This window comes from Ursus americanus, chromosome 7 (assembly GCF_024610735.1).
Source record: "Ursus americanus isolate L20-20 chromosome 7, mUrsAme1.1.p, whole genome shotgun sequence".
Lineage (NCBI taxonomy): Eukaryota > Metazoa > Chordata > Mammalia > Carnivora > Ursidae > Ursus > Ursus americanus.
The window spans coordinates 50,673,004-50,699,211 of NC_142133.1; the positions used below are offsets into that span (position 1 = coordinate 50,673,004).

At 43.5% G+C, this 26,208-nt stretch overlaps 1 protein-coding gene across 1 annotated transcript in view; it reads right to left on the reverse strand.

Moving 5' to 3' along the window:
- MERTK (MER proto-oncogene, tyrosine kinase) overlaps positions 1 to 13,799 on the reverse strand; it is a 106,137-nt gene extending 92,338 nt beyond the window's left edge. The window contains exon 1 of the mRNA XM_045808937.2: positions 13,572 to 13,799. Coding sequence (XP_045664893.2) covers positions 13,572 to 13,632 — 61 coding nt within the window. The 5' untranslated portion in view covers positions 13,633 to 13,799. The remainder of the gene's footprint in view (positions 1 to 13,571) is intronic.
- Between the last annotated feature and the right edge of the window lie 12,409 nt (positions 13,800 to 26,208).

Below are 26,208 nucleotides of genomic sequence, written 5' to 3' on the forward strand. Positions count from 1 at the left end.
GTTCTAGCCAATGCAGTAAAGCAAGAAAAAGAAATAAAAAGCATCAGAAAGGAAAGATCAGAAAGGAAGAAATAAAATAGGCACTATTTGCAGATATGATTGTCTACATAGCAAATCCCACAGAATCTATTAAAAAAATGTCCTCAGAACTAATAACTGATTTCATCAAGGTCACAGGATACAAGATAAATATACAAAAGTTATTTTACTTCTATATACTAAGTAATGAGCTTGTAGACATCAAAATTAAAAATACAGTACCATTTACAATCACTCCCAAATGATGAAATACTTAGGTATAAATCTAACAAAGCACATACAGAACTCATATCCTGAAAACTACAAAGCACTGATAGGAGAGATGAAAAAAGATCTAAATAAACAGAGAGACATACTGGGTTCATAAGTTGGAAGTCTTAACACAGTAAAGACATCAATTCTCCTTAAAGTGATATATAGATCACAGAATATTAAAAATACATTTATCTGGGGGCGCCTGGGTAGTGCAGTGGTTAAGCATCTGCCTTCGGTTCAGGGCGTGATCCCAGCGTTCTGGGTTCGAGCCCCACATCAGGCTCCTCCACTAAAAGCCTGCTTCTTCCTCTCCCACTCCCCCTGCTTGTGTTCCCCCTCTCTCACTGGCTGTCTCTCTCTGTCAAATAAATAAATAAAATCTTTAAAAAATAAAAAAAAAATAATAATAAAAATACATTTATCTGGTCCTTGTCCCCAGTTCCTGTCACAGAGCTCCTAAAATCCCTAGAATTTCCCAAGTGATAGAAATGTCTTTTGTTATTCATAAAGAGTATCTTTGGAACACATCTGAGTTCACACTAATAAAGTGACTTAGGGTGGGGCCCCTAGATTGCTTCAGGATGGGAGCTGATCATCCGAAAAACACAGGATTAGAGGGTTAGAATATTCTGCCCCATGCCCAACCTCGAGGTATGAGAAAGGGGCTGGAAATTGAGTTTAGTCACTAATGGCCAATGATTTAAACAATCATGCTCATGTAAGGAAATTCCATGTAAAAACCCTAAACAAAAAGGTTTGGGGAGCTTCTGAGTTAGTGAACACATCAATGTGCGGGGAAGGTGGTGCACTCAGAGAAGGCATGGAAGCTCTGAACGTCTTCCCCTACACCTTGCCCTATGTATCTCTTCCATTTGGCTATTCCTGAGTTGTATCATTTCTAATAAAGCTGTAATCATAAGAACAGCGCTTTCCTAAGTTCTGTAGGTTGGTCTAGTGAACTACCAAACCTGAAGGGGAAAGGATGGCCTGGGCACCCCTGAATTTGTAGTCAGCTGGGCAGAAGGTAGGTAGCCTGGAGAGTTCATTGGAGCTGGTGTCTGAAATGGGGGGCGGTCCTATGAGATTGAGCCCCTAACCTGTGAGGTCTAGGCTAACTCTAGGTAGTGTGAGAACTGAATTGAATCGTAGGACACCCAGTCGAGGTCAGAGAACTGGAGAATTTGTTGTCGAAACTACATATTTGATGTCAGAAAAAAAGCACATACAGATTTAACACAATTCCTAAAATACCAGGAAGATTGTTTTTGTAGATAAAAACAATATATTTCTAAAATTTGTGTGGAAAAGCAAAGGATCTAGAATAGCTAAAACAGATTTGAAAAAGAAGAATAAAATGGGAGGAATCAGTCTCCCCAATTTCAAAACTTATTATATAGCTGCAATAATCAAACTGGATAGTATTAGCAGAGGTACAGACACATAGATCAATGGAACACAAGAGAACCAGAAACGTTCTCACACAAATATACCCAACCTCTTTTTGGCAAAGGTCAGAAGCAATTCAATGGAGGAAAGATAGCTTTTTAAAGAAATGATGCTGGAGCAAGTGGATATCCATAGGCAAAAAAATTAAACTTGACCTAAATCTTACACTTTATTAAAAAATTAACTAATATAAATGTGAAACTTAAAACTTTTAGGAAAAAAAAAAAACAGGAGAAAATCTTCAGGACCCAGAGTTAGGCAAACAGTCTTACACTGGCCACCAAAAGTATGCTACATAAAAAGAAAATGTAATAGACTGAATTTCATCAAAACTAAAAATGTTTGCTCTGCAAAAGACCCCACTAAGAGAAAAAAAACAAAAACAACAGACTTGGATAAATTTATTTGCAAACCACCTATCTGAGAAAGCACTAGTATCTAGATTATTAAAGAACCCTCAAAACTCAGAAACAAACAATCCAATTAGAAAAGTGCAAAGACGGGGCGCCTGGGTGGCACAGCGGTTAGGCGTCTGCCTTCGGCTCAGGGCGTGATCCCGGCATTATGGGATTGAGCCCCACATCAGGCTCCTCTGCTATGAGCCTGCTTCTTCCTCTCCCACTCCCCCTGCTTGTGTTCCCTCTCTCGCTGGCTGTCTCTATCTCTGTCGAATAAATAAATAAAATCTTTAAAAAAAAAAAAAAAAAAAGTGCAAAGACATGAAGAAACGTTTCACCAAAGAATATATGTGGATGACAACTACGCTCATGAAAATGTGTTCAACATCGTAAACCATTAGGGAAATTCAAATTAAGACTCCAGTGTGTAGGGGCACCTGGGTGGCTCAGTCGGTTAAGTGGCTGCCTTCAGCTCAGGTCCTGATTGGGATCGAGTCCCATGTCAGGCTCCTTGCTCAGCGGAGAGCCTGCTTCTCCCTCTCCCCCTGATTGCGCTCTTTCTCTCTCACTATCTCTCTCTCTGTGTCAAATATATAAATAAAATCTTAGGAAAAAAAAAAAAGACCACAATGTGGTATCACTTCATACCTGTCAGGATGGCTAAAATTAAAAAGCGACATCACCAAATGCTGTCGAGAATGTGTCATTTCAAGGGCCCATAAAAGTACAAAGGGAGACAGAAGAGTTGGTGTCAGTGTTGCAGTGCCAAAAGACACGACCCATGCTTGCTGGCTTTGAGGATGGAGGAAGGGGCCAGGAATGAAGGTGGGACCCTAGAAGTTAGAAAAGGCAAGAACATAGACTCTTCCTACAGACTCCAGAGAGGAGGGACACCCTGTTGTCACCCTGATGTTAGCCCCAATGAGACCCATGTCAGACTTCTGACTTACTGAACTGTAAGATATGATATTTTGTTGTTTCGAGCAACTAAGTTGGTGGTAATCTGTCATGGCAGCAAATGGGAAACTAATACAGTTTATATGGCATTTTTTTTTTTTAAAGATTTTATTTATTCATTCGACAGAGATAGAGACAGCCAGAGAGAGAGGAAACACAAGCATGGGGAGTGGGAGAGGAAGAAGCAGGCTCATAGCAGAGGAGCCCGATGTGGGGCTCGATCCCATGACGCTGGGATCACGCCCTGAGCCGAAGGCAGACGCTTAACCGCTGTGCCACCCAGGCGCCCCTATATGGCATTTTTGAAATGACAAAGTTAAAGAAATGGAAAACCGATTAGCGGCTGCCAGATGTTAAGGAGGTGAGAGGGTAATGAGGGATCCTGCAGTGGTGGATGTCAGTACCCATGTACATATCTGGCTTGTGATATTGTACTACATTTTCCTAAGATGCTACCCTTCGGGGGTAACTAGGTAAAGGGGACATGGGGGCTTCTTCATATTATTCATTAGAAACAGCATAAGAATCTAAAATTATCCTAAAAATTTAATTTTAAAAATCTAACTATGTTTAGTATCTTCTATTGGCTAAGAGGCAAAAGCCACAGCATCTGTATTATCTCTGGATGTTCACACTCTGCCAGTCTTTCCACCTACACGATCCTCTGATCCTGGGCAGGGAGTAGCGTTGCCCCCAGTTTGCAGTGAGGAGCCTGAGGCTCACAGGTGCTAAGCAACTTGGCAGATCATCATGGGTAGGAAGGAGTGAAGGGACTTCTCCCAGTCCCACCCACCCTCACCTCACCAGCCACATTCAGGCTCCAGCTCCTAAGCCCCTACTTGTGGTTGGTTCTCAGGGCTGGACAGAACAGGGCTCTAGAGTGCCTTATGCCAGGCAAGGGCAGGGATGGGGCGCTGGGTGGTGAGCCTGGAGGGCCAGTGGCTGCTGCTAAAATGGTCTCAGCCTGCTTCGCAACCTGGCTACAACCAGCCTGGACAGCATTACCAGACCTATCTAGAGTATTCTTGAGGTACTGAAGAAATGCCTCAGTCGAGATCTTCCACAGCAATAACCTACCTGTAAGATGTGCGGAAGAAAGGTTTTTTTCTATTCTAATAACAATTTGGCAATATATGATGAGGCTGAAATTGCATACAAACTACAACTCAGCATTTCTACTCCTAAGGACTCACACATGTCCACAGTGAGACACGCACGCAAGTTCATGGCTATCTTAACTCGGGTAGTGGTTTTAACATGTATTTGTCAAAACTCTTCAAACTTGACACTTAAAATCTGTGCATTTTATTATAGCAAATTAATCCTCTATAAGGAAAAGATTAAAAACAAGAATGCTCTTAGCAATGATGTGGGAAACAAAGGCAAAAGAAAAAATTGAATTTCCTGACTACTTACAGTCCATTGACAAGTCCTTAAACAGGCAGAGTGACTGTCCTCTGGGAGCTCAGCTGCCTGATGTTGACACTTGGCTAAGGGCAAAAGGCAATCTTGGTTTAACTTCGTCCAGACCCCCCCAAGATCCTGTGAGTCTACTTTAAACAAATGGAAATTCCTTTGGAAACTTCCTTTGTCTCTGGCAAGATATATGTTGGCAGCCACCCCGCAAGCCTAGGACCCACTGATATACATCTGAAGGGTCTTATGACTGAGGTTTTTACTATACAGCAATAAAAGACCTTTTCCTAACAATAGCTAGCCGCCTCAGGGTCCTGGAAACCTTGTTTCCAAATACCTGGGAAGCTTGTGCTGTCCCTAACCCCCTGCCAACTTGAAAGTATATAATCAATCACTCCTCGGGACTTCACTGCAGCTCTTCCTGCCCACCAGTCCTGTCCCGGTGCTTTACCACGGGGTAAAGCCAACTTTTTGCACTGGGTAAAGCCACCTTTTTGCAAACAAGATGTCTCAAGAATGCTTTCTTGACTGTCTGCTCCGAACCCCAACATTTCCACATCAGCAACACTGTTGGTAACAGAAAAATGTAGAAAACTCTAAATGCCCAATAAAAGGAGACCAGATAATAAACTACGGCATATTCCCATATTTGCCTTTGAAGATAAATAAACCAGGGCAACACTGTTCAACCCAGACGAGTCTAGCAAACTTAACACAGAGTGAGAAAACAAGCTGAAAGAAAGCACACTATTTATATAAAATTTTATCACATGTGTAGAGCAGCAGCTGCTAGTGTCCTGCTCAATGCTCAGTCCCCCTTTTCCTACAAATGGGACCTGATCTCATTCAGGGAGCAACTTTCCTTGCTAATATAATAATTGATTTGTCACTGTTTCTTGCAGCTTGGTACAGCCAACGAAACTCAAGCAGAAGTCAACAGCTTGGGGCTTTGCATAAAGCTATCATCTTCTTATGGCCTAAAAAGGGGCAGACTCAGCTAGTATGAAACTGGTTGTGTTTTGTCCTTCCTGACTCCGCCTTCTTGGAATGCGAACGAAATGCTCAGAGATGCAGCATCCATTTGGAGACGATGAGCTCTAAAACCATATACTAAAGATGATGGAATAAAGAGCCAGGAAGAGCCAGGTCCCTGACCACATCGTGGATCCTCTGTCCCAACCCCAGCCTGGCTACCCTCAGACTGCTTGTTGTAGGAGAGAAATACCTTCCTCTTGGTTGAGCCACTGAAGTGAGGTTTTCTGTTACATGCAACCAAAAGTAAACCTTACCTGACATGGCGTCAAACAACACTGCAAAGTGTCACCGATACAATTCTGTGTTGTCAAAGGGTAAAGAGACGCATGTAAATTAAATCACCTAGTGTAGGGGAGTGGTTTTCTCTGGGGGAGGTGAGGAAAGGGGAGGAGACTGGAGTGGGGAGCAATGGGGGCTTCAATGGGGGAAGGTGGGAGGCTCCCCAGTTCTCCTCAAGAATCAGACGCATTGCGGGGCACCTGGGTGGCTCAGTCGTTAAGCATCTGCCTTCAGCTCAGGGTGTGATCCCAGAGTCCTGGGATCGAGCCCACATCGGGCTCCCTGCTAGTTAGGAGCTTGCTTCTTCCTCTCCTACTCCCCGTGCTTGTGTTCCCTCTCTCACTGGCTGTGTCTCTCTCTGTCAAATAAACAAATAAAATCTTAAAAAAAAAAAAAAAAAAAAGAACCAGACGCATTGCATTGGTGGGGTGTAACAAGAGATGTGCTCAGAATGGCTCGGACTCCTACTGGTTAGGGCTGCACCCTAAAGACGGAGTCCATAGGTCGTAGGTGGGGTCTGGGCTTCCATATTTTGAAAAAGCTTCCTAGCTGACTTTCTCCTATCCTCCTAGCCAAAATGCTTAGGAGATTTATATCCTACAATTCACATTATAAAATACTTACTTAATTTCCAAATATAAAATTACATCGTGATATTACAGGACAGACTTTGTAAAATGATATAATTCCCCCCTGGAGCCTGGAGATTCTGCTGTGCCCCCTGGGGAGACACGTTCTACTCTGCCCGGCCCAGAAAGACTATATAATCATCCATGTGTCTTCCAGAACCCAAGAGTCCATGCTCCCTGCAGACTTGACAGTAAGAAGCCATAATTTGTTTGGGCAGGTCCAGTATCCTCAGAAATACACATCTGTATAGCTGGAGGGGCTACTTCTTGGGGGCACAGACAGCTCAGGCGTCAGGGAATGGAAGCTGCCCACAGTAAAGAACCCACTGGTATGACTCATTTTTAAGAAAACTCTGTGTTGCCTCTGGCCCCGTTTCTAGGCTGAGGCCTGAGGACACTCACAGCCGGAGTCAGGCACAGGCCTGGGAGGTTCACACTCACGCCAAGGCACTGTGTCTGGAACCACACTGAGAAAGTGTCCCACCCCATGACTCCCCTTCAGACAGAATCTGTTTTTTGCCCTAGAGGGGACCCCAGAATCACCTATCTGCCCTCCCATTTGATCGGTGGGGATTTGAAGTTTCAGAAAGGTGGAGCACCTTACCCCAAGTGTCCCTGCAAGTTAATATCAAAACTGGGAAGAGAACTTCTATCTCTGGATTCCCAAAGCAGTTTTATTTTTCAACTAATGCTTTAGATGGAACGCTAAATCTAATGAGCTTCCTTTTTTCTTTGCTCCAAAACTTTCAAAGAACATTGCTTTCATCAACAAATCTTCAAATCATGAGGCAGAATTGTAAAAAGGCTTAAGGGCTGGTTTCACTTCCTGTGTGGAGGCAGCCTGCCAGGTACTGCAGCAAGTGGAAAACCAGCCCCCCAGACCGGCAGCACTTGGGAGCCCATGAATAATTTATCATCTCACTGTGCATTCACTAAGTGGTGCGGGGACAGAAAACAACTTTCAGCAAGTTTGAGTCCATGTTCTAATATTCTCCACCAAGACAGCTTGCTCTGACTTGTAAAAAAAAAAAAAGAAGATCATTTTCAAAAACCATAATGAGGCCAGTCTACTATTAGGCGCTGGAAGAAGCCCTAAAGCTTAAAATAGCAAAACAATCGCTTCTCCAAGATAAACAAGGCTTTCCTTTGTGTGTCTAATGAGAGGCAAGACCACGGCAAAGGCAGATTCTAAGATGCTTACTGTCCCTGAATGCTGAGGTAACGAGCTTCCCCACCCCTCCAAAAAAGCAGATTGTACAAGAAGAGATCTGTCCAAGAGCATCTGCCTGATTGTCAAATGCCAACCTGAGACCCACGTCCTGAGGGTGAGCCCCTTTCTTGAGTGAGCTAGGGCAGGGCGTGAACACCGTGATGATCAGATCTGGCTGGGGCCTTGGCTCACTTGACAGGCGCCAGACAGCACCTTTGAAGGAACCGACCGAGAAATATCCAGAAGACACCATTAATGACTGGGTACAAGGAGACACAGGAGCATAGAGTTTGCTGTCATAAAAGTCTATACATTGAGATGAAATGAAATGGGCTTTCCCCAGGCATTAAGTTTCTCAAACATTCTTAGTTTTGGTGTAAAACTTCTGTAAGATCTTGGTCCAAACATGAAGTCAACATCTATCCCCTCTCTTTCTCTCTCCCCCTCTGCTCCTCCCCAACCGCCCCCAAGATTCATGGAAAATCCATTTTACATTACGTGAAAGAGCCATGTAGGTTTCTCTATGACATGTATAAGACATAATCACCCTTTCTTCATTTATCACTTCATTTTTTAAGATTTCATTTATTTATTTGACAGAAAGAGAGAATGCGTGTGTGCACAAGCAGGGGGAAGGGCAGAGGCTGAGGGAGAAGCAGGCTCTCTGCTGAGCAGGGAGCCCTGGGGTAGGGGAGAGGGGCTCCATTCCAGGACCCTGGGATCATGACCTGAGCCGAAGGCTGACACTTAACTGACTGAGCGACCCAGGAGTCCCATTTATTTCTTTAAAACACCAGGAACTGAGGAAGTCACCTGGCCGTGGCAGCCTAGGGCTTCCCCAGCTGGTCCTGTCCACAGATCTTCATGGAATTCTCAACCCCTGCCAGGCTGCATGTTCAACCTTCAGCTGGAGGCAGAAGGACTAGAACCAGGTGAAGAGACAGAGCAAGTTACTTCCCAGTCAGGGGGTAGCACATGCCCCGGAGTGTAAGAGGCAGAGGAGTCTGGACTTCCCTGAGGGTACCTGGGGACTGGCTCATACCTGCCACCAAGTAGGAAGTGTCTGGGAGCCAGGAGTGCGTCTGGAGCTCCCTGCCCGGTCCCCGTGCTCACGGACCACCCGCACACACACACACTCAGACACGTACACAGTTAATCCAAGAAACAAAGCCTCATTTTGTATCCACTGCAGCCAGAAGGCTTCACTTGGGAAACCTAGTTTTAGCTGATAAAAAGGAAAGGGAGTATCTGGACGCTTACATTCAAACCCAACAAAACCAAACCAAGTGCAACAACAAAAACAAACCACACCCACTTTGGAGTAGCGTTATGTGGGAACCGTTGAGCAGGAATTGGACTTCATTTTTATACCTTCCTGAGAGGCACATGACAGGAAGCTATTCCTGTACTATGCTAAGTCTGAACTCAGCAAGTGAAGGTAACGGGGAGAAGGGGGGTGAGGGGGGAGTGGCAGCAAGGCAGGCCCTGCCTCATCAGACCAGCCACAAGTGACAAGCGCGGGTTTTGCAAGCAGAACTACTAGGAACAAAGCTCTAAAGAGCAGCGACAAGGACCTGGTTGCCCTAGGGCTCTAGGACCCCTTCACTGAAGGGCTCTGAATGGTGGAGGGTGGCCCACAGCTCTGTTCTCGTATTTCAGGCTGCAACTAAGGATACGTGTCAGCGAGAAAAGAACCCTTCCCCCCAACACTTTTTGTCTAGGAAAAACATTACCCCAAAGTTTGAGCTCAGAAGAATGGAGGAGAATCATTGGCAGTGATGGCTAATATTTTTGGAGCATTTACCACGTGCCCTTAGCTCATTTCATCCTCCTGTCAGTCCTATGACTAGTGAAGAGACCCAAGGTACCAGAGAGGAAACTGAGGTCCTGAGTTACCCATGGCCCCCAGGGCTCCCCAGAGGCCAGTCAGGTAGGACATGAAGCCCAGCTTGCTGCCTACTCAGCCCCCCTGTTAACATTTTCATCCCAGTCCCAAGAAGCTCCTGTGGTGAACCTCCTTTTTTCTGTTTTTTTTTATAATCATTAATCTCATGCTGGGATGCATACCAACCCAGAGCCTGTGCTTTGGGTAAGATTAAACTAGTGACAAGGGGCCAAAGTCAAGGCACTCAGGGTCACAACTAACAGGACATCAGGCAACCCGCCTCTGCCAAGGAGCTGCTAACTCTGTTTTTCAGCTTTTGACCTTTTTCCCCCCTCTAGCTGGAATAGTTAAGAAAATATAAAATGTCAATATTGCTCTATTGGGTTAATATAGTCCAAAAATCTATCTTCTTTCAATGCCCTAAGTTTCCTACTAATGAAATCACTTTGGCATCACCGCAAAATATAAGACTGTTTTCTATCAACCAAGCCCCAAGCACAAGGGCATGGGAGCTGCAGCAATTCTCTGGGTGAGCCAGCAGGAACAGAGAAGGGGGAGGAGCACATGCTGAGACCCACAGAGGCCTGGCCCCCTGACACCATCCAGATATTCACTGAGGATCTGACATGGGTGAAACACTGTGCCATCTCACCGTCAGGTAACGAAGTGTTCTCAGGAAATTACATTCAATGGAGAGAGAGCGTGAGTGTGTGTGTGTGTGTGTGTGTGTGTGTGTGTAAGTGAGACTCTGGTTGGGGTGGGAGTGAGGGAAGGCCCCTTCCAGGACATCTGAGCTGAAACCCAAGAAGGAGCCAGTGTGCAGAGACCTTGGGGAAAAGATTCCAGCCAGAGGGAACATTTACTGCAGAAGCACTAGACAGACCCCTGTGGCTGGAGCAGTGTGAACAGTAGAACAAGTGGAAATGGGGCAAAGGGAGTGGGAGGCTCTTCACTCTCTTGCAAACCCTGGGAGGAGTGGGAAGCCGCTGGAGAATTTTAAACAAGGGGACAACACAGTCCGATTAATCTTTACAATTTCATTCTGGCTATTATGTAGGAAGCAGCGGTTACACATATGTGTTCATTTACAGGTCGGGGGGGAACCGATGTCCTGGCTCATGTTTTCTACCCGGAAACATGTTCTCAATTCACGGGCATCTAAAGATTCAACCAGCTCTGACTGGTAACTCATTGGCCCTACTCCTCAGATTATCTGGAAATTATTTTCTAAAAATAAATTGAAAAACATAATCATTGTTAGTTTTAAACATATCTGTGTTCTAGTCATCACTTTCAAAAAGGGGATCAGAATGACTTTTTAAAAATCATTTATTTTTAAAATGTGCCCTGCTTACTTCCAAAAAGCATTTTGAGGCCATTGTCATAAAGCTTGTAAACAAGAGGACAACTTAAAGCTCTCTCGGGGAAAATATTTACGATGTACTGTAACATGGGTTCTGGCATCCCATAAGCTTGGGAGGGAAATGCTAATGTTGAAGGGTCTTAAAAGCCCAATTTGTTCTGAGGATTGAGTTCAGCTGCATGTATTGCTTCATGATGAGCTGAGCTCCTCACTTTTATCCACTTTTATATTCCTCCTCCTCTACCCTCTCCCTGGCCCTCTAGAGAGTCACCCTTTGCCTGGTTTCGCTGCTCACTGGCTCCCCCATCCAGAGATGGAGCAGAAAGGACAGACTGGAAAGTCTGATGACCCTGGCTCAGCAGTTTCAGTTCTGTGTGTTTCTTGGTGGGATGGTGTTTGTGTGTATGCATCTGTGTGTGTGTGGGGGGCGGGGGGGTTTCCAGGTTAAAGTGATATGTAAATTTTAATTATTTATCCATTCCTCTCCATTGTATACACACACATCCCTCACCCTGTCCCTCTTTCTCTCTCCCTCTCTCTCTAAAATCTTAAAACTGGACAAAGGGTCTAATTACCCATAGCATTCTTACTTCTGTTCTAATTCTGCCAGTGAGAATCCCATCCTTTAAGCTTTCACAACGTACGATATAACACTGTCAGACATCTCACTGGTAAATTCAAGATAAAAAGCAAAATGTAGGGCACCTGGGTGGCTCATTCAGTTAAGGGCCGGACTCGATTTTGGCTCAGGTCATGATCTCAGAGTCGTGAGAGGGATCCCTACATCAGGGTGGGTATGGAGCCTACTTAAGATTCTCTCTCTTGGGGCACCTGGGTGGCTCAATCAGCTAAGCATCTACCTTTGGCTCAGGTCATGATCCCAGAGTCCCAGAACCGAGCTCCTCATCAGGCTCCTTGTTCAGCGGGGAGTCTGCTTCTCCCTCTGCCTCTCTCCCTTCTTGTGCTCTTTCTCTCTCTCTCTCTTAAACAAAATCTTTAAAAAAAAATTCTCTCTTTCCTCCCTCTGACCCACCCCCCAGCTCTCTCTCTTTCTCTTAAAAAAAAAAAAAAAAAAAAGCAAAAGGTAGAAGAAAAACTGGAGAAATTTTTCATTCTTCTTGCTGGGTGGGTTTTAGCAGACCTTTTATGATTATCTACTAGAGTTAATTGTCTGCTATGAAAGATTATTATAATGGTTTTTTAAAAATTAAGAGAAACACACCATTTTAAAATATTTTATAAGCACCAAAACTATCATTTCTGTTGTGTTTCCCATAATTTTCACCACATTCACTACCTCCAAGACTATCTATGGTCAGTTCTCAGTAGCAGCAAAACAGAACAGATTTGCAGCAGATTATGAAAAACGGAATCTGGCAGAAATGCTGAAGAATTTTTTAGGGTTTGGTGGGGGTGGAGAATGGAATTGTTTCAGTTCCTTGACTGGCTTTGACTTTTGATGTTTGCTTCAAATTGCTATGTGGCCCGAAATTATAAATTGCATATGCAATTTAATGTGTAACAAGAGGGTTCACTCTTTAAGAATTTTTTATTTGAGCAACTGAGCTTTCAAAGGAAAACCTCAAAGGAAAACATTTTAAGTAAACTGCTTAACTATAAATTGAACTTTTCAGGTATTCTTAAAAAATACCTTTGACTGTAATTAGGTAAAAGCTATTCAGCCATGTTCACGGTCAAAAGAGATAAAAACCACGTGCTGAATGGAAATAGAAAACTTTTAACTAAGAAAAAATGCCAGGGATGTGTTTATTCAAAATACGCTCCCCCGCCCCCATTGATTTTTCTTTTTGGCGAAGCCGGGTTAAAGTTTTTCTCAGCTTCCTCAAGAAATGCATCAGCGATCAAACTTTTAACTTGTTAATTACTTAGCCTCCAAACAGGCTGTTGATGCAGAATAGAACCCGCCTTACCTTGCCGCCACTTAAACCAATCGAGAACCTTATATTGGAATGTGACCGAATCGGGACAAACCTAGAAGCTGTCCAAGCACATTAGATGCTGTTCAGCAATAATAGGAGCTAAAAGAATGCTTCCAATGTTTCCAGGGTCCCCACACTCAGAGGGTGTCCCTGAAAAGAGGCACTAACATTACCCATAAGGGCCCAGTGGGAGCAGACTGGACTGTCCCTCCCTAGCGGACTCCCGTCCTTGGTCGATCGCAGCACCAGGAATGTGACCCCCAACTTCCCAGCCTGCTCCTCTCCAGGCACCGGTCCCTCGGGAGATGCGGCCTGCGGCTCCCAGAACCACAGCCTGAGCCGGGGTGCAACCACATAACGATGTCTAGAGGAAAGTTTTCCCGACCAGACCTGCGACCCACATTCCTCTGGAGCGAAAACTTCGGGACCTGCAGCGGCCCGGGCCGAGCTCGATTTCCTCCTCTGCAGTAAAGGGGAGCCCTCGGTGCCCACCCTTACCCGACTCCACCGGGACGCGCACCCACGACCCATATTGGGTACTCTGTCAGTGGGTTGGTCGGTGCCCCTGCGCTCCACTCTGTGGCACGCCTGGGGCGTGCGGAGGTGTTTGCAAACTTGCCCTGCAGCCGTGCGCTCCCCCGTTGGCGCCCACCCTCCCCCGAGCTCCTAGGCGTCAGCCCCCGGCCCCCAGCGCCTGACCCTGGGCCCCGCTCACTCACCTGCGCTCCAGAACGCCGGGAGGAAGAACCACAGCAGTAGCGGCAGCAGGGCCCGCCCCATCCCGGGCCGCGCGTGTGTAAATTCTCTCCCGATCGACGGACCGACGGACGTCCGAAACCTGGCCAGTCCCGGGTCAAGCGCGCCAGCAAAGCAGCCCAACGCCGGCGGCCGAGCAGCTAGCGCCGAAGTGTGGGGCCGAGCCTCGGGCAGGAGGCGCCTAGGGCCGAAAGGGGCGGGCCGGGGGCCGAGTCCGAGCGGACCCGAGCCAGTTAGGGTGGGGAGGGGGCGGGAAGGAGGGCGGAGAGGCGGGCAGCCAAGGGGAAGGAAGGGGACCGGGCAGGACAGCAGGGGCGGGGAGGGGCGGGCCATGGGCCGAGCCTGGGCGGCCCGGGATAGGGGCGGGGGTGGAGAGAAAGGGAGGGGACAAAAAAAAAAAAAAAAAAAAAAAGAGGGGAGGGGCGGCCGGAGGTGAGGAGGAGAAAGAGGTTTGGCCTCTGGGCGGGCCTGGAGTCCAAAACACACGTGGGTGGGAGAGAGAGCGAGAGGGGAAAATGTTGGAGAGAAGTGGAGGGCTCCCGAGGCCTTAGCCAGACCCAACAGAAGGGTCCAGCACCTTGGGGCCGCGGCGATCCCTCAATCCAGACGTGCAAGACAGAGAAAACCCTGGCAGCAACGTTCCCAGAGGCGAAGGACACCGTGGCACCGCTTCCCACTGAGCGCCCCTTGGGTATCTGGCCAAAGGTGTAAGACCTGGCCTTGGCGTGGAGGAGCGCACTGCCTCCGGGAGGAACCTTTCACTGCGCCCCCGTGAGGAGTCAAAGAGAGATGAGACACAGGGAGGGAGATGAACATCAAGGAAAAAGTGCACAAGAGTGGAAAAGCAGCTGGAAGCTATGAAGTGTGGAGCGGCCAAGAGGGCAGCAAAAGAGAAAGTTCATTATAAAAGAAACTTTTTAAAAGATTTTTTATTTACTTATTTGAGAGAGAGACCGCCAGCGAGAGAGGGAACACAAGCAGGGGGAGTGGGAGAGGAAGAAGCAGGCTCCCAGCAGAGCAGGGAGCCCAATGCGGGGCTCGATCCCAGGACCTGGGATCACACCCTGAGCAGAAGGCAGACGCTTAACGACTGAGCCACCCAGGCGCCCCCATTATAAAAGAAATCTAAGCCACTTTTACTAATAATTGCAACAGGAGCTTACACTTAAATATTTCCTTAAAGGAAACATTTTTAGGATTATTTTATTTATAAAGATTTATTTATTTATTTATTTATTTATTTATTTATTTATTTATTTATTTGAGAGAGGGGGAAGGGCAGCAGGAGAGTGAAGAGAGAATCTTAAGCAGGCTGGATGCTCAGCTCAGAGCCTCATGGCTCAATCCCCTGGCCCTGAGATCATGACCTGAGCTGAAACCAAGAGTGCGAGGCTTAACTGTGCCACCAGGGTGCCCCAAGATTATTTTAACGTGATCCTTTTTGACAACCTGAGCCAGATCATTGTCATTTCTCTGCTCAAAACTCTCAAAACTCTACAGTGTTTCCTGCTTTCTTGCTGCATAAAGGCCAAAGGCCTGCAAAGTCCTATGGGACCTGGTCCCCTATCCTCTCTAACCTCATCTTGCTCCACTTCCATTTATGCTGGTTTCCTGTCAAACAGTCCCTGAACCTTTGGCTGGCTGGCCTCTTTGGGTAGATTTGGTTGTAAAGAGACAACCAACCCAAATGGATTTAGGCAGGTTATTATTTATACTGACAGCAAAAGCAAAATCAGCATGGTGTCAGCTCCTTGTGTCCCCAGCCCCACAGGAGGACAGCAAACCAGAGAGGCCAGATGTACACACTTGAGCAGTGGGTTGCTCTCCTGCTGAGCAGCCAGCTCTAAACTATTGCCATCCAGTTTTATGGACTTACAGTGGAGCCTGCAGTTTTATCCTTCAGGAGAGGGGGAGGCATGGAGGGAAGGAGATGGAAAGTTCTGTGCTCAACTCGAACTATGGAGAAGGAAAAAAACAGGATTGCTGCAATCTCCCACAAGATACGGATAGGAAACTGCCTTCTGAGTCTTTTATGGGGGTGCCTGGGTGGTTCAGTCAGTTAAGCATCTTCCTTTGGCTCAGGACATGATCCCAGGGTGCTGGGATCAAGCTCTGAGGCGGGCTCTCTGCTCAGCAGGGAGCCTGTTTCTCCCTCTCCCTCTGCCTGTTGCTCCCCCTGCTTGTGCTCTCTCTCTCTCTCTGTGTCAAATATATAAATAAAATCTTTAAAAAAATAGAGGTTCTCTTTTGGTTTGTCTCCTTCCCTGATTTCATCTTGTTATATTTTTCCCTCTCTTCCCCTATGATCCTCTGTTTCTTAAATTCCACATATGAGTAAGATCCTATAATTGTCTTTCCTTGATTGACTTATTTCACTTAGCATAATACCCTCTAGTTCCGTCCACGTCACTGCAAATGCCAAGATTTCATTTCTTTTGATGACTGTGAAGTATTCCATTGAGTGTGTATATATATACACACATCTTATTTATCCATTCATCTGTCGATGAACATCTGGGCTCTTTCCATAGTTTGGCTATTGTGGACATTGCTGCTATAAACATTGGGGGTGTAGGTACCCCTTTAAATCAATATGTTTGTATCTTTTGAATAAATACCTAGGAGTGCAATTGCTGGGTCATAGGGTAGCTCTATTTTCAATGTTCTGAGGAAACTCCGTACTGTTTTCCAGAGTGGCTGCAGAGCTTGAACTCCCACCAACAGTGTAAGAGGGTTCCCCTTTCTCCGCATCCTCACAAACATCTGACATTTCCTGACTTTTTAGCCATTCTGACTGGTGTGAGGTGGTATCTCATTGTGGTTTTGATTTGTATTTTGTGAGCCCAAGTGATATTGAACATTTTTTCATGTGTCTATTGGCCATTTGGATGTCTTCTTTGGAGAAATGTCTGTTCATGTTTTCTACCCATTTCTTGATTGGATTAATTGTTCTTTGGGTGCTGAGTTTGGTAAGCTCTTTATAGATTTTGGATACTAGCCCTTTATCTGATAAGACATTTGCAAATATCTTCTCCCATTCTGTCAATTGTCTGGTGGTTTTGTCGACTGTTTCCTTTACTGTGCAAAAGTTTTTTATCCTGACGAAGTCTCAATAGTTCATTTTTGCCTTTGTTTCCCTTGCCTTTGGAGACATGTCTAGCAAGAAGTTGCTGCGGCTAAGATCACAAAGGTTGCTGCCTGTGTTCTCCTCTGGGATTTTGATGGATTCCTGACTCATATTTAGGTCTTTCATCCATTTTGACTCTATTTTTGTGTATGGTATAAGAAATGGTCCAGTTTCATTCTTCTGCATGTGGCTGTCCAATTTTCCCAACACCATTTGTTGAAGACACTGTTTTTTTTCCATTAGATATTCTTTCTTGCTTTGTTGAAGATTAGTTGAACGTAGAGTTGATGTTCCATTTCTAGGTTCTCTATTCTGTTCCATTGATCTATGTGTCTGTTTTTGTGCCAGTGCCATACTGTCTTGATGATTACCGCATTGTAATAGAGCTTGAAGTCCAGGATTGTGATGCCACCATCTTCGGTTTTCTTTTTCAACATTCCTTTGGCTATTCGGGGTCTTTTCTGGTTCCACACAAATTTTAGGACTATTTGTTCCATTTCTGTGAAAAAAGTTGATGGTATTTTGATAGGGATTGCATTGAATGTGTAGATTGCTCTGGGTAAAATAGACGTTTTAACAATATTTGTTCTTCTAATCCGTGAGCATGGAACATTTTTCCATTTCTTTGTGTCTGCCTCAATTTCTTTCATGAGTATTCTATAGTCTTCTGAATACAGATCCTTTGCCTCTTTGGTTAAGTTTATTCCTAGGTATCTTATGATTTTTGGTGCAATTGTTAATGGGATTGACTCCTTAATTTCTCTTTCTTCTGTTTCATTTTTAGTGCATTGAAATGCATCTGAATTCTGTGCATTGATTATATATCCTGTGACATTGCTGAATTCCTGTATGAGTTCTAGCAATTTTGGGTTGGAGTCTTTTGGGTTTTCCACATAAAGTATCATGCCATCTGCAAAGAGTGAGAGTTTGACCTCTTTGCTAATTCAGATGCCTTTTGTTTCTTTTTGTTGTCTGATTGCTGAGGCTAGGATGTTTAATACTACATTGAACAACAGTGGTGATAGTGGACATCCCAGCAGTGTTCTTGAACTTAGGGGGAAAACTCTCAGTTTTTCCCCATCGAGAGGCTGTGGTCTTTTCATATATGGTCTCTATGATATTGAGGTATGTTCCCTCTATCTCTACCCTGTGGACAGTTTTAATCAAAAAAGGATGCTGTACGCTGTCAAATGCTTTTTCTACATCTATTGACAGGATCATATAATTCTTGTCCTTTCTTTTATTAATGAGGTGTATCAAATTGGTTGACTTGCAGATATTGAACCACCCTTGCAGTCCAGGAATAAATCCCACTTGGTGGTGGTGAATAATCCTTTTAATGTACTGTTGGATCCCATTGGCTAGTATCTTGGTGAGAATTTTTGCATCCATGTTCATCAGGGATATTGGTCTGTAATTCTCCTTTTTGGTGGGGTCTTTGGTTTTGGGATCAAGGTAATACCGGCCTCATAGAAAGAGTTTGGAAACTTTGCATCCATTTCTATTTTTTTTGAAACAGCTTCAGAAGAATGGTATTAATTCTTCTTTAAATGTTTGGTAGAATTCCCCTGGGAAGCCATCTGGCCTTGGACTCTTGCTTGTTGGGAGATTTTTGATAACTGCTTCAATTTCCTTGCTGGTTATGGGTCTGTTCAGGTTTTCTATTTCAGAAAGGCTTGTATTGCTATATCCTTCCCTCTTAGGACTGCTTTTGCTGCACCCCAAAAGTTTTGAACAGTTGTGTTTTCATTTTCATTTGTTTTCATGAATTTTTCTAATTCTTCTTTAATTTCCTGGTTGACCCATTCATTCTTTAGTAGGATGCACTTGAACCTCCATGTATTTGAGTTCTTTCCAAATTTCCTCTTGTGATTAAGTTCAAGTTTCAAAGCATTGTGGTCTGAAAATATGTAGGGAATGATCACAGTCTTTTGGTACTAGTTGAGACCTGATTTGTGACCCAGTGTGTGATCTATTCTGGAGAATGTTCCATGTAAGCTTGAAAAGAATGTGTGTTCTGTTGCTTTAGGATGGAATGCTCTGCATATATCTGTGAAGTCCATCTGGTCCAGTGTGTCATTCAAAGCCCTTGTTTCCTTGTTGATCTTCTGCTTAGATGATCTATCTGTTGCAGTGAGTGGGGTGTTAAAGTCCCTTACTGTTATTGTATTATTATTATGTGTTTCAATTTAATGCTGTTATTAATTGGTTTGTATAATTGGCTGCTCCCATGTTAGAGGTACAAATATCTACAATTGTTAGATTTTCTTGTCGGATAGACCCTTTTATTTGATATAATGTCCTTCCTCATCTTTTATTACAGTCTTTGGGTTTAAAATCTAATTTGTCTGATATAAGGATTGCTATGCCAGCTTTCTTTTGATGTCCATTAGCGTGATAAATGGTTTTCCATACCCTCACATTCAATCTGGAGGTGTCTTTGGGTCTAAAATTAGTCTCCTGCAGAGAGCATATTGATGGTTTTTGGTTTTGGTTTTACCCAATCTGATACCCTGTGTCCTTTAATTGGGGCTTTTAGCCCATTTACATTCACAGTAACTGTTGAAAGATATGAATTTAGTGCCATTGTATTACCTGTAAAGTCACTGTTTCTGTATATTGTCTTTGTTCCTTTCTGGTCGATGTTACTTTTGGGCTCTTTCTTCACTTAAAGGATCCCCTTTAATATTTCTTGCAGGGCTGGTTTAGTGATCACAAATTCTTTTAGTTTCTGTTTGTCCTGGAAGCTTGTTATCTCTCCTTCTATTTTGAATGACAGCCTTAATGGAGAACATATTCTTGTTTGCATATTTTTCTCATTTAGTACCCTAAATATATCATGCCAGTCCTTTCTGGCCTGCCAGGTTTCTGTGGATAGCTCTGCTGCCAGTCTAATGTTCCTACCCTTGTGGGTTACAGACCTCTTATTCTGAGCTGCTTTCAGGATTTTCTCTTTGTCTCTGAGATTTGCAAGCTTCACTATTATATGTCAAGGTGTTAACCTATTTTTGTTGATTTTGAGGGGGGTTCTCTGTGCCTTCTGGAATTGAATGTCTGTCTCCTTCCCCAAATTAGGGGAGTTCTCAGTTATAATTTGCTCCACTATACCTTCTGCCCCCCTCTCTCTTTCCTCTTCTTCTGGGATCCCAATTATTCTAATATTGTTTCATTTTATGGGATCACTTATTTCTCGAATTCTCCCTTCTTGATCCAGTAGTTGTTTATCTCTTTTTCTCAGCTTCTTTATTCTCCATCATTTTGTTTTATATATCACTAATTCTCTCCTCTGCTTCATTTATCCTAGGACTTAGAGCCTCCATTTTTTATTGCATCTCATTAATAGCCTTTTTGATTTTGACTTGATTAGATTTTAGTTCTTTTATTTCTCCAGAAAGGGATCTCTTGTGTTTTCTTTGCTTTTTTCAAGCCCAGCTAGTATCTTTATAATTGTTATTTTGAAGTCTAGTTCTGACATCTTACTTATATCCATACTGATGAGGTCCCTGGAGTCAGTACTGCCTCTTATTCTCTTTTTTGAGGTGAGTTTTTCTGTCTTGTCATTCTTGCAGAACGCGGTCGCTTTTCTGTTTGTAGAATTGCAGCAATTCGTTTCTTAGATCTCCATTTGAGTTCTCAGGTGTTCAGAATGATTTGGTATCTAGCTGAATTCCCTGGACCAGACAAAACTAAGGTCTCCTGCTTCTCTGCCATCTTGGAAAGTCCATGACATTGTAATTTAATGTCTTAATTATTCAACTGATCAAAATATGTGAAAGGAAATGTGAGCCAAAAAAAAAAAAAAACAAACCACACCAGACTCCCACATTAAACCAATAATCCCATGCTTATAGGACCTCTGGCCCAAAATGCTACATGTGTACAACTTCAGCAGAGCAACACCACCGTGGAACCCATACTTGAATGCCCACTATGTATCTTGCATTTACTAACAAGGAGGAGCCCCTACTGCTAATTATCTAAGAAAAAGAAGGAATGTCAAGGGCCTGTAGTAACATTCATTCAGGAGCTAGGGAAGACTACCCCCAATGATTCAAGTGTAGAAGGGCTGTGACCCAAATCAAGGGGCAGTGTGATGACAATCTGAATTGACTGTGTTCAACATAACAATGACAAGATTTAAGACTTTCAAGCAAACTCCCCATGACCATACATGAAACATGTAAGGACTCAATTCTCAACCACCCCATTGGAAACCCACATCCTATTTCACTTTGTCCTCCTGCCATCCCACTCTTTCCCTTTCAGTCTTGTCCCCAGATATGGTTTGTTAAATTACAAATTTACCTCCCCCTCCTACTTCCAGTCTATCACATGGACTCCCAATTCAGAGCTGCCCTCCTCCTGTCCACTTTCACATAGTGTAGACCACCTGATATAGTATTTACACATCTGGTATGGCCTCAGGATACTCTGAATGAGGGTGTGCTGAGAAATGGCTTTATCCCTCTTTTAGTGCCAGAGAGCCATTAATTCATTCACCATTCCACAGACATCGACTGAGCATGTGCTCAATTCCAAGTATAATGTCAACACCTGGGACATATGCACAGCACCTCCCTTAGGGAGCCTGTCCCATGGACCCTCATGCTAGTCATAGCCTGGACTCACTCACTCAGCAGCCATTCATGGTCTTCCAGTCATGGCACCCTGGATTTCCTTAGCAGAACCATGGCTCCTACACTCATATTCCTTCCTGTCCCTGAGCCCTGAGCTGGGGTTCTCCTTCCTGCCTTAAGAATGGCCATTCCCTGTCCCTCCTCTCTAAAGTCTGTGGCTTTGATCGTTATGTTACCAGCCCTTCTTGCTACAGTTATTCACAGACCTCTGGGGCTCTCCCTCATTCTTTGAAGATTTTAGTACTTGTACCACAGTCACCCCTTCACAGTATCCTTACAGTAATTCTTGGTGGTTTCAGTACCATATAATGACATTCCAGCACTACATATTCTAAGCTCCTTGACTTCTTGTCCTCCATTCAATGTGCTGAGCAACAAGTTGTATATGTAAGCGCCAAGCTCTTGAAATTTGCTGGGGAATTGGATGGTGCCAATAAGAGAGTCAACTCATAATGCCTCAATTTTTTTTTTTTTTTTGGGAGAAAGCACTCATGCACAGGAGTAGTGGGGGGAGGGGCAGAGAGAGAGAGAAAATCTCAATTTGTCTCTGTGCTAAGCATGGCACCAGACATGGGGCTTGATCTCATGACCATGAGATCATGACCTGAGTTGAAAGTAAGAGTCAGATGTTTAATTGACTGAGCCACCCAGGTGCCCCAATGCTCCAAATTTTAAGGAAAGCATAGCATCGGGGTGCCTGGGTGGCTCAGTTGGTTAAGCATCTGCCTTCAGCTCAGGTCATGATCCCGGGGTCCTGGGATCGAGTATTGCATTAGTCTCCCTGCTCAGTGGAGAGCCAGCTTCTCTCTCTCCCTGCTGCTTCCCCTGCTTGTGCTCTCTGTCAAATAAATAAATAAAATCTTAAAAAAAAAAAAAAAAAAAAAGCAAGCACAGGATCTTGTAGTTTCTTGGGCAACAAAGATGGTGCATGGAAGGGTCTGCATTCAGTGAGCTGAACAACATACTGGGAGTGCAAGCGTATAGCTCTTGTGGGACTATGTTGTGGGGAAGGTAATCTACTAGGACTACTGGATCTAACACAAGTGTGCCACTGCATTTGTAGAACTGCTAAGTGCAGTTACACAGAAATCCATTGCTAAAGAAGACTCACCAGATCCAAATCCTACAGTTTGTTACAAAAAGAGAATATGCTACAGCAACAATAAAGTAGGAATGTGCATCACGGTTAAAGGTTATTTCATGGTAAGGGGTCCAGAGAGGCCAGGTACAGGATCCGTTGTCCTCCCTTCTGTAAGGCATGTGGCCAGATGCACTTTCTCTTTTGGATCAGGAACCACCTGGAACACCTTGGAAACAGGGAGCTCAAAATAGAGGCTCAGTTGGGAAATTTTAAATTCTTGCTGGTCATCTAGACATATTTCCAAGGTATAACCAGCCTCAACAGCAGAGCCCTCTGGGGGGGGGGGTCTTGCTGAGACCAGGTGCAAATCATCTGTCTCATTGTTTTCAATAGACAAGGCTGACAAGCTGTTACAAATCTCCTTGAACCCCTACAAACCCATGATTACAAAGCAACATTATTAATCAGTATGCTTCATGCCCTGACCAGGAATCAGTGCCATGCAGGAACTTCAGCAATATTGCTCAAGCTAATTCCAGGCCCTCACGGTACAACAGCTTTTGTAATCATTGCAAAACGAAATAGTACAAGTAAAAGTTTACATTCAGCACAGTGATTATCATAGTGAAATAAAGGCATTTCCTTTCATGGTTTTAGGGACTCATTCGCAAGAAAATCCATTCACTACACTGAAAAACCTACCGAAAGTAAAATTGTCTAGCTCAGAAAAGGGCTGTTTAAAGATGCCCTTCAGTGTATTGAGCAATTGTATAAAACAATTGTTGGGCTTTTGTAGTTTGTTGGGGAAGTGAGGTTGTGCATGTAAGAGGATCCAATGTGTGTCCTGGAAAGAGTAGAAGTGCAAGTATTCTAATATATTATAAAAATGAGATGGCGTATATTTTCACCATGGTGAAAAAAAGTGGAAGTACTATTGTCTGGCATTTGTAATTTGTTATGGGGCTGAGAGAATTCTGGAATGACACTTCATTCAGCCAGCAAGCTGAGTTACATAGTAGAAAGCCAAGTGCCCAGTTCTTGAATTTGTTGGGGTATGATAATGGGGCATTTAAGATACCTCATTCCATGTGCTAAACAACAGATTGAAATTGTCCAGCTTATGTATCCACATGTATTTGCATGTGTGTGAGGGGGGTCGGGAGGGCAAAATGGATTGTGTGTTTAAAAGGCTCAAATCATAGTCAACAACATACAGGCAGTACAAGTATTGGAGCATATAAGTGACTGCACCTGGAGGGGTAAATGACAAACTGGAAGGACCAGTGTCCAACCCTTACAGCCTTTGGAAACCTGAGATGGTGTTGATAAGGTACTCCCTCACCATGCTGAACAACATCTGGGATGTGCAAATATCTAGATGTTAGAATTCACTGAGGCACTGAGATGGTGCTTAGCAGAGTCTCAGATCAGTGTAAAACCATTCTGGATGTACAAGTGTCCAACACTTGAAGACCAGGGGACATTGAGATGGTGGATGCAGGGGGTTATTCAGTAGTCTACAGAACATAGCAGAAGCATAGAAATCTAGATTTTGTAGTTTAATAGGAAACAGCTGATGCTTGTAAGCAACTCCATTTAGCTTCTTGAACAAAATACTAGTAGTCGAAGTGCTTTGCTTTTGTAATTGTAGGGGAATTGAGATAGTTCATGTAAAAGACTCCATTTTGCTTGCCAAAACCATTCTGAAAATAAGAAGTTTCTAGTTCTTATAGTTTGTTGGCGGAATGGGGATGGTAAGGATATGAGATTCCATTTGCTGAACCACATACTGAAATTACAGGGGTCTTGTTTTGGTGGTTTCTCAGGAATAGCTGACTGTCTGGTGATCTGCCAGGTAGCAGACAATAGAAAATCTGATTGATAATAGTTTTTGATTGTCTGTTTGGACACCTGCACTTTTGTCACCTCTTTGCATTCTTTGTGCTCTTTGATGTCTTTGCTTGCCGCTAAGAGTGCAAAGATTGTGTGTGTGCATGTGTGTGTGTGCAGAGCTGCTGGATTGGTGTTTTTGAGTTTCACATTTCCTTTTGATCCTTGGCTGAAGTTGTAAAACCTAAGCTTGTAGTTCTTTTTGTAGGGGTGAAAATTTTAAAAGGGAGTACAAAAGGGGCACCTGGGTGGCTCAGTCAGTTAAGTGTCCCACGACTCTTGGTTTTGGCTCAGGTCATGATCTCATGGTCATGGAATCAAGCTCTGTGTTGGGCTCCATGCTCAGTGTGGAGTCTGCTTGGGGTTCTTTCTCCCTTTCCCTCTGCCCCTGAAATAAGTAAATAAATCTTTAAAAGTGAGTACAAGAGAGAAAAAAGACTTTTCCTCACAAAAGATGATAATCTTTTACAAAGGCTTGTTTGTCAATAACCCTTTCTGAATCTCTCCTGTCTCTCAATTTGAGGGGAAAGCTCCATGTGCAGCATTAAAGTGTTATTAAATCTTAAAAGCTATGCCCCTAACAAGCCACAATCTGCCGAGGCAAGCGCTACAGCTAAGGGCATGTAACAAAATAGAGATAATCCAGCTATTAATTCCTCTTTAGGGTCCCCTCTTGCCTGAGAGGAATTGGTCTTCTGGAAGAAACATCAAAGGAACCACCATTGAGGACTGTACCATAGATACAGAAGAGACTGACATTGTCAACACAGACTGGTGTCAACTAAAGGTACTAACTACTAAAGGACTGTGGTAGGATTTGCAGACTCTTTAGAAGCAGACAAATGCATAAAAATATGCTGCTTAACCCAGGAGCCACAAAACCTACATTTTGATTTAATTATGGGTAATATTCTACTGTCAGTGAGCATATCAAAAAGCTTTTTCCTTCATCTCTAACCATCAGTTTTACTGCCATACTTGTTCAAACTGGAATGAGACATCCTTTAAATAGTATCTTGTACTAACTGACCCCTTGGAATTCAGAATAAGCAATCCCTTAAAGAGTATAAAATAGATTATAAACTGACAATGAAAACATATAATAAAGATTATGTTATGATTAATGATATATGTTGGTTAGTCTTATCTATGAAACTGCTCAGAATAATGGTAACATTGGTTATAATATTACACAAAGTGTCTTTACCCAGTTCTCTTCTTTCATAACCATAATTTTTTTTTGCATGGCTTCAATAAGAATCTTTTTTTTTTTTACCAGGTTATAATTGGATAAATCAATTTGTAACCATGATCACAATGAAGATCTCATTTAACTATGATAAGAATTTCATCAAGGAACAAGGTGGTATGTTTCCTTTTTTTGAGTTTTGAGAATTCTTTATATATTCTGGATAAAAGCTATCTGTCAATAATGTGACTTAAAAATTTTTTTCCAATCTATGACTTGACTTTTATTTTTCTTAATAATATCTTTAGTAGGGCAAAAAGTGTTAATTTTGATGAGGTTCAATTCACTATATTTTTGGACAGTGCTTTTGGTGTCTTATCTAAGAACTTTAAAAAAAACCCACAGCTTTATTCAGATATATTTCACATAGCATAACATTCTCCCCTTTAAACTATATAATACAGCAGTTTTTAGTATATTCACAGACTTGTGTAACTATCATTATTTTAGAGCATTTCATCACCCCAAAAAGAAACCCCATAACTATTAGCTGTCATTTTCTGCTTCCCCATCCCCATTCCCTATTCCCACCTCCAGCCCCTGGCACCTACTAATTTACTTCTGTCTCTATAGCTTGCCTATTCCAGGCCTTTCATATAAATGGAATTATACAATT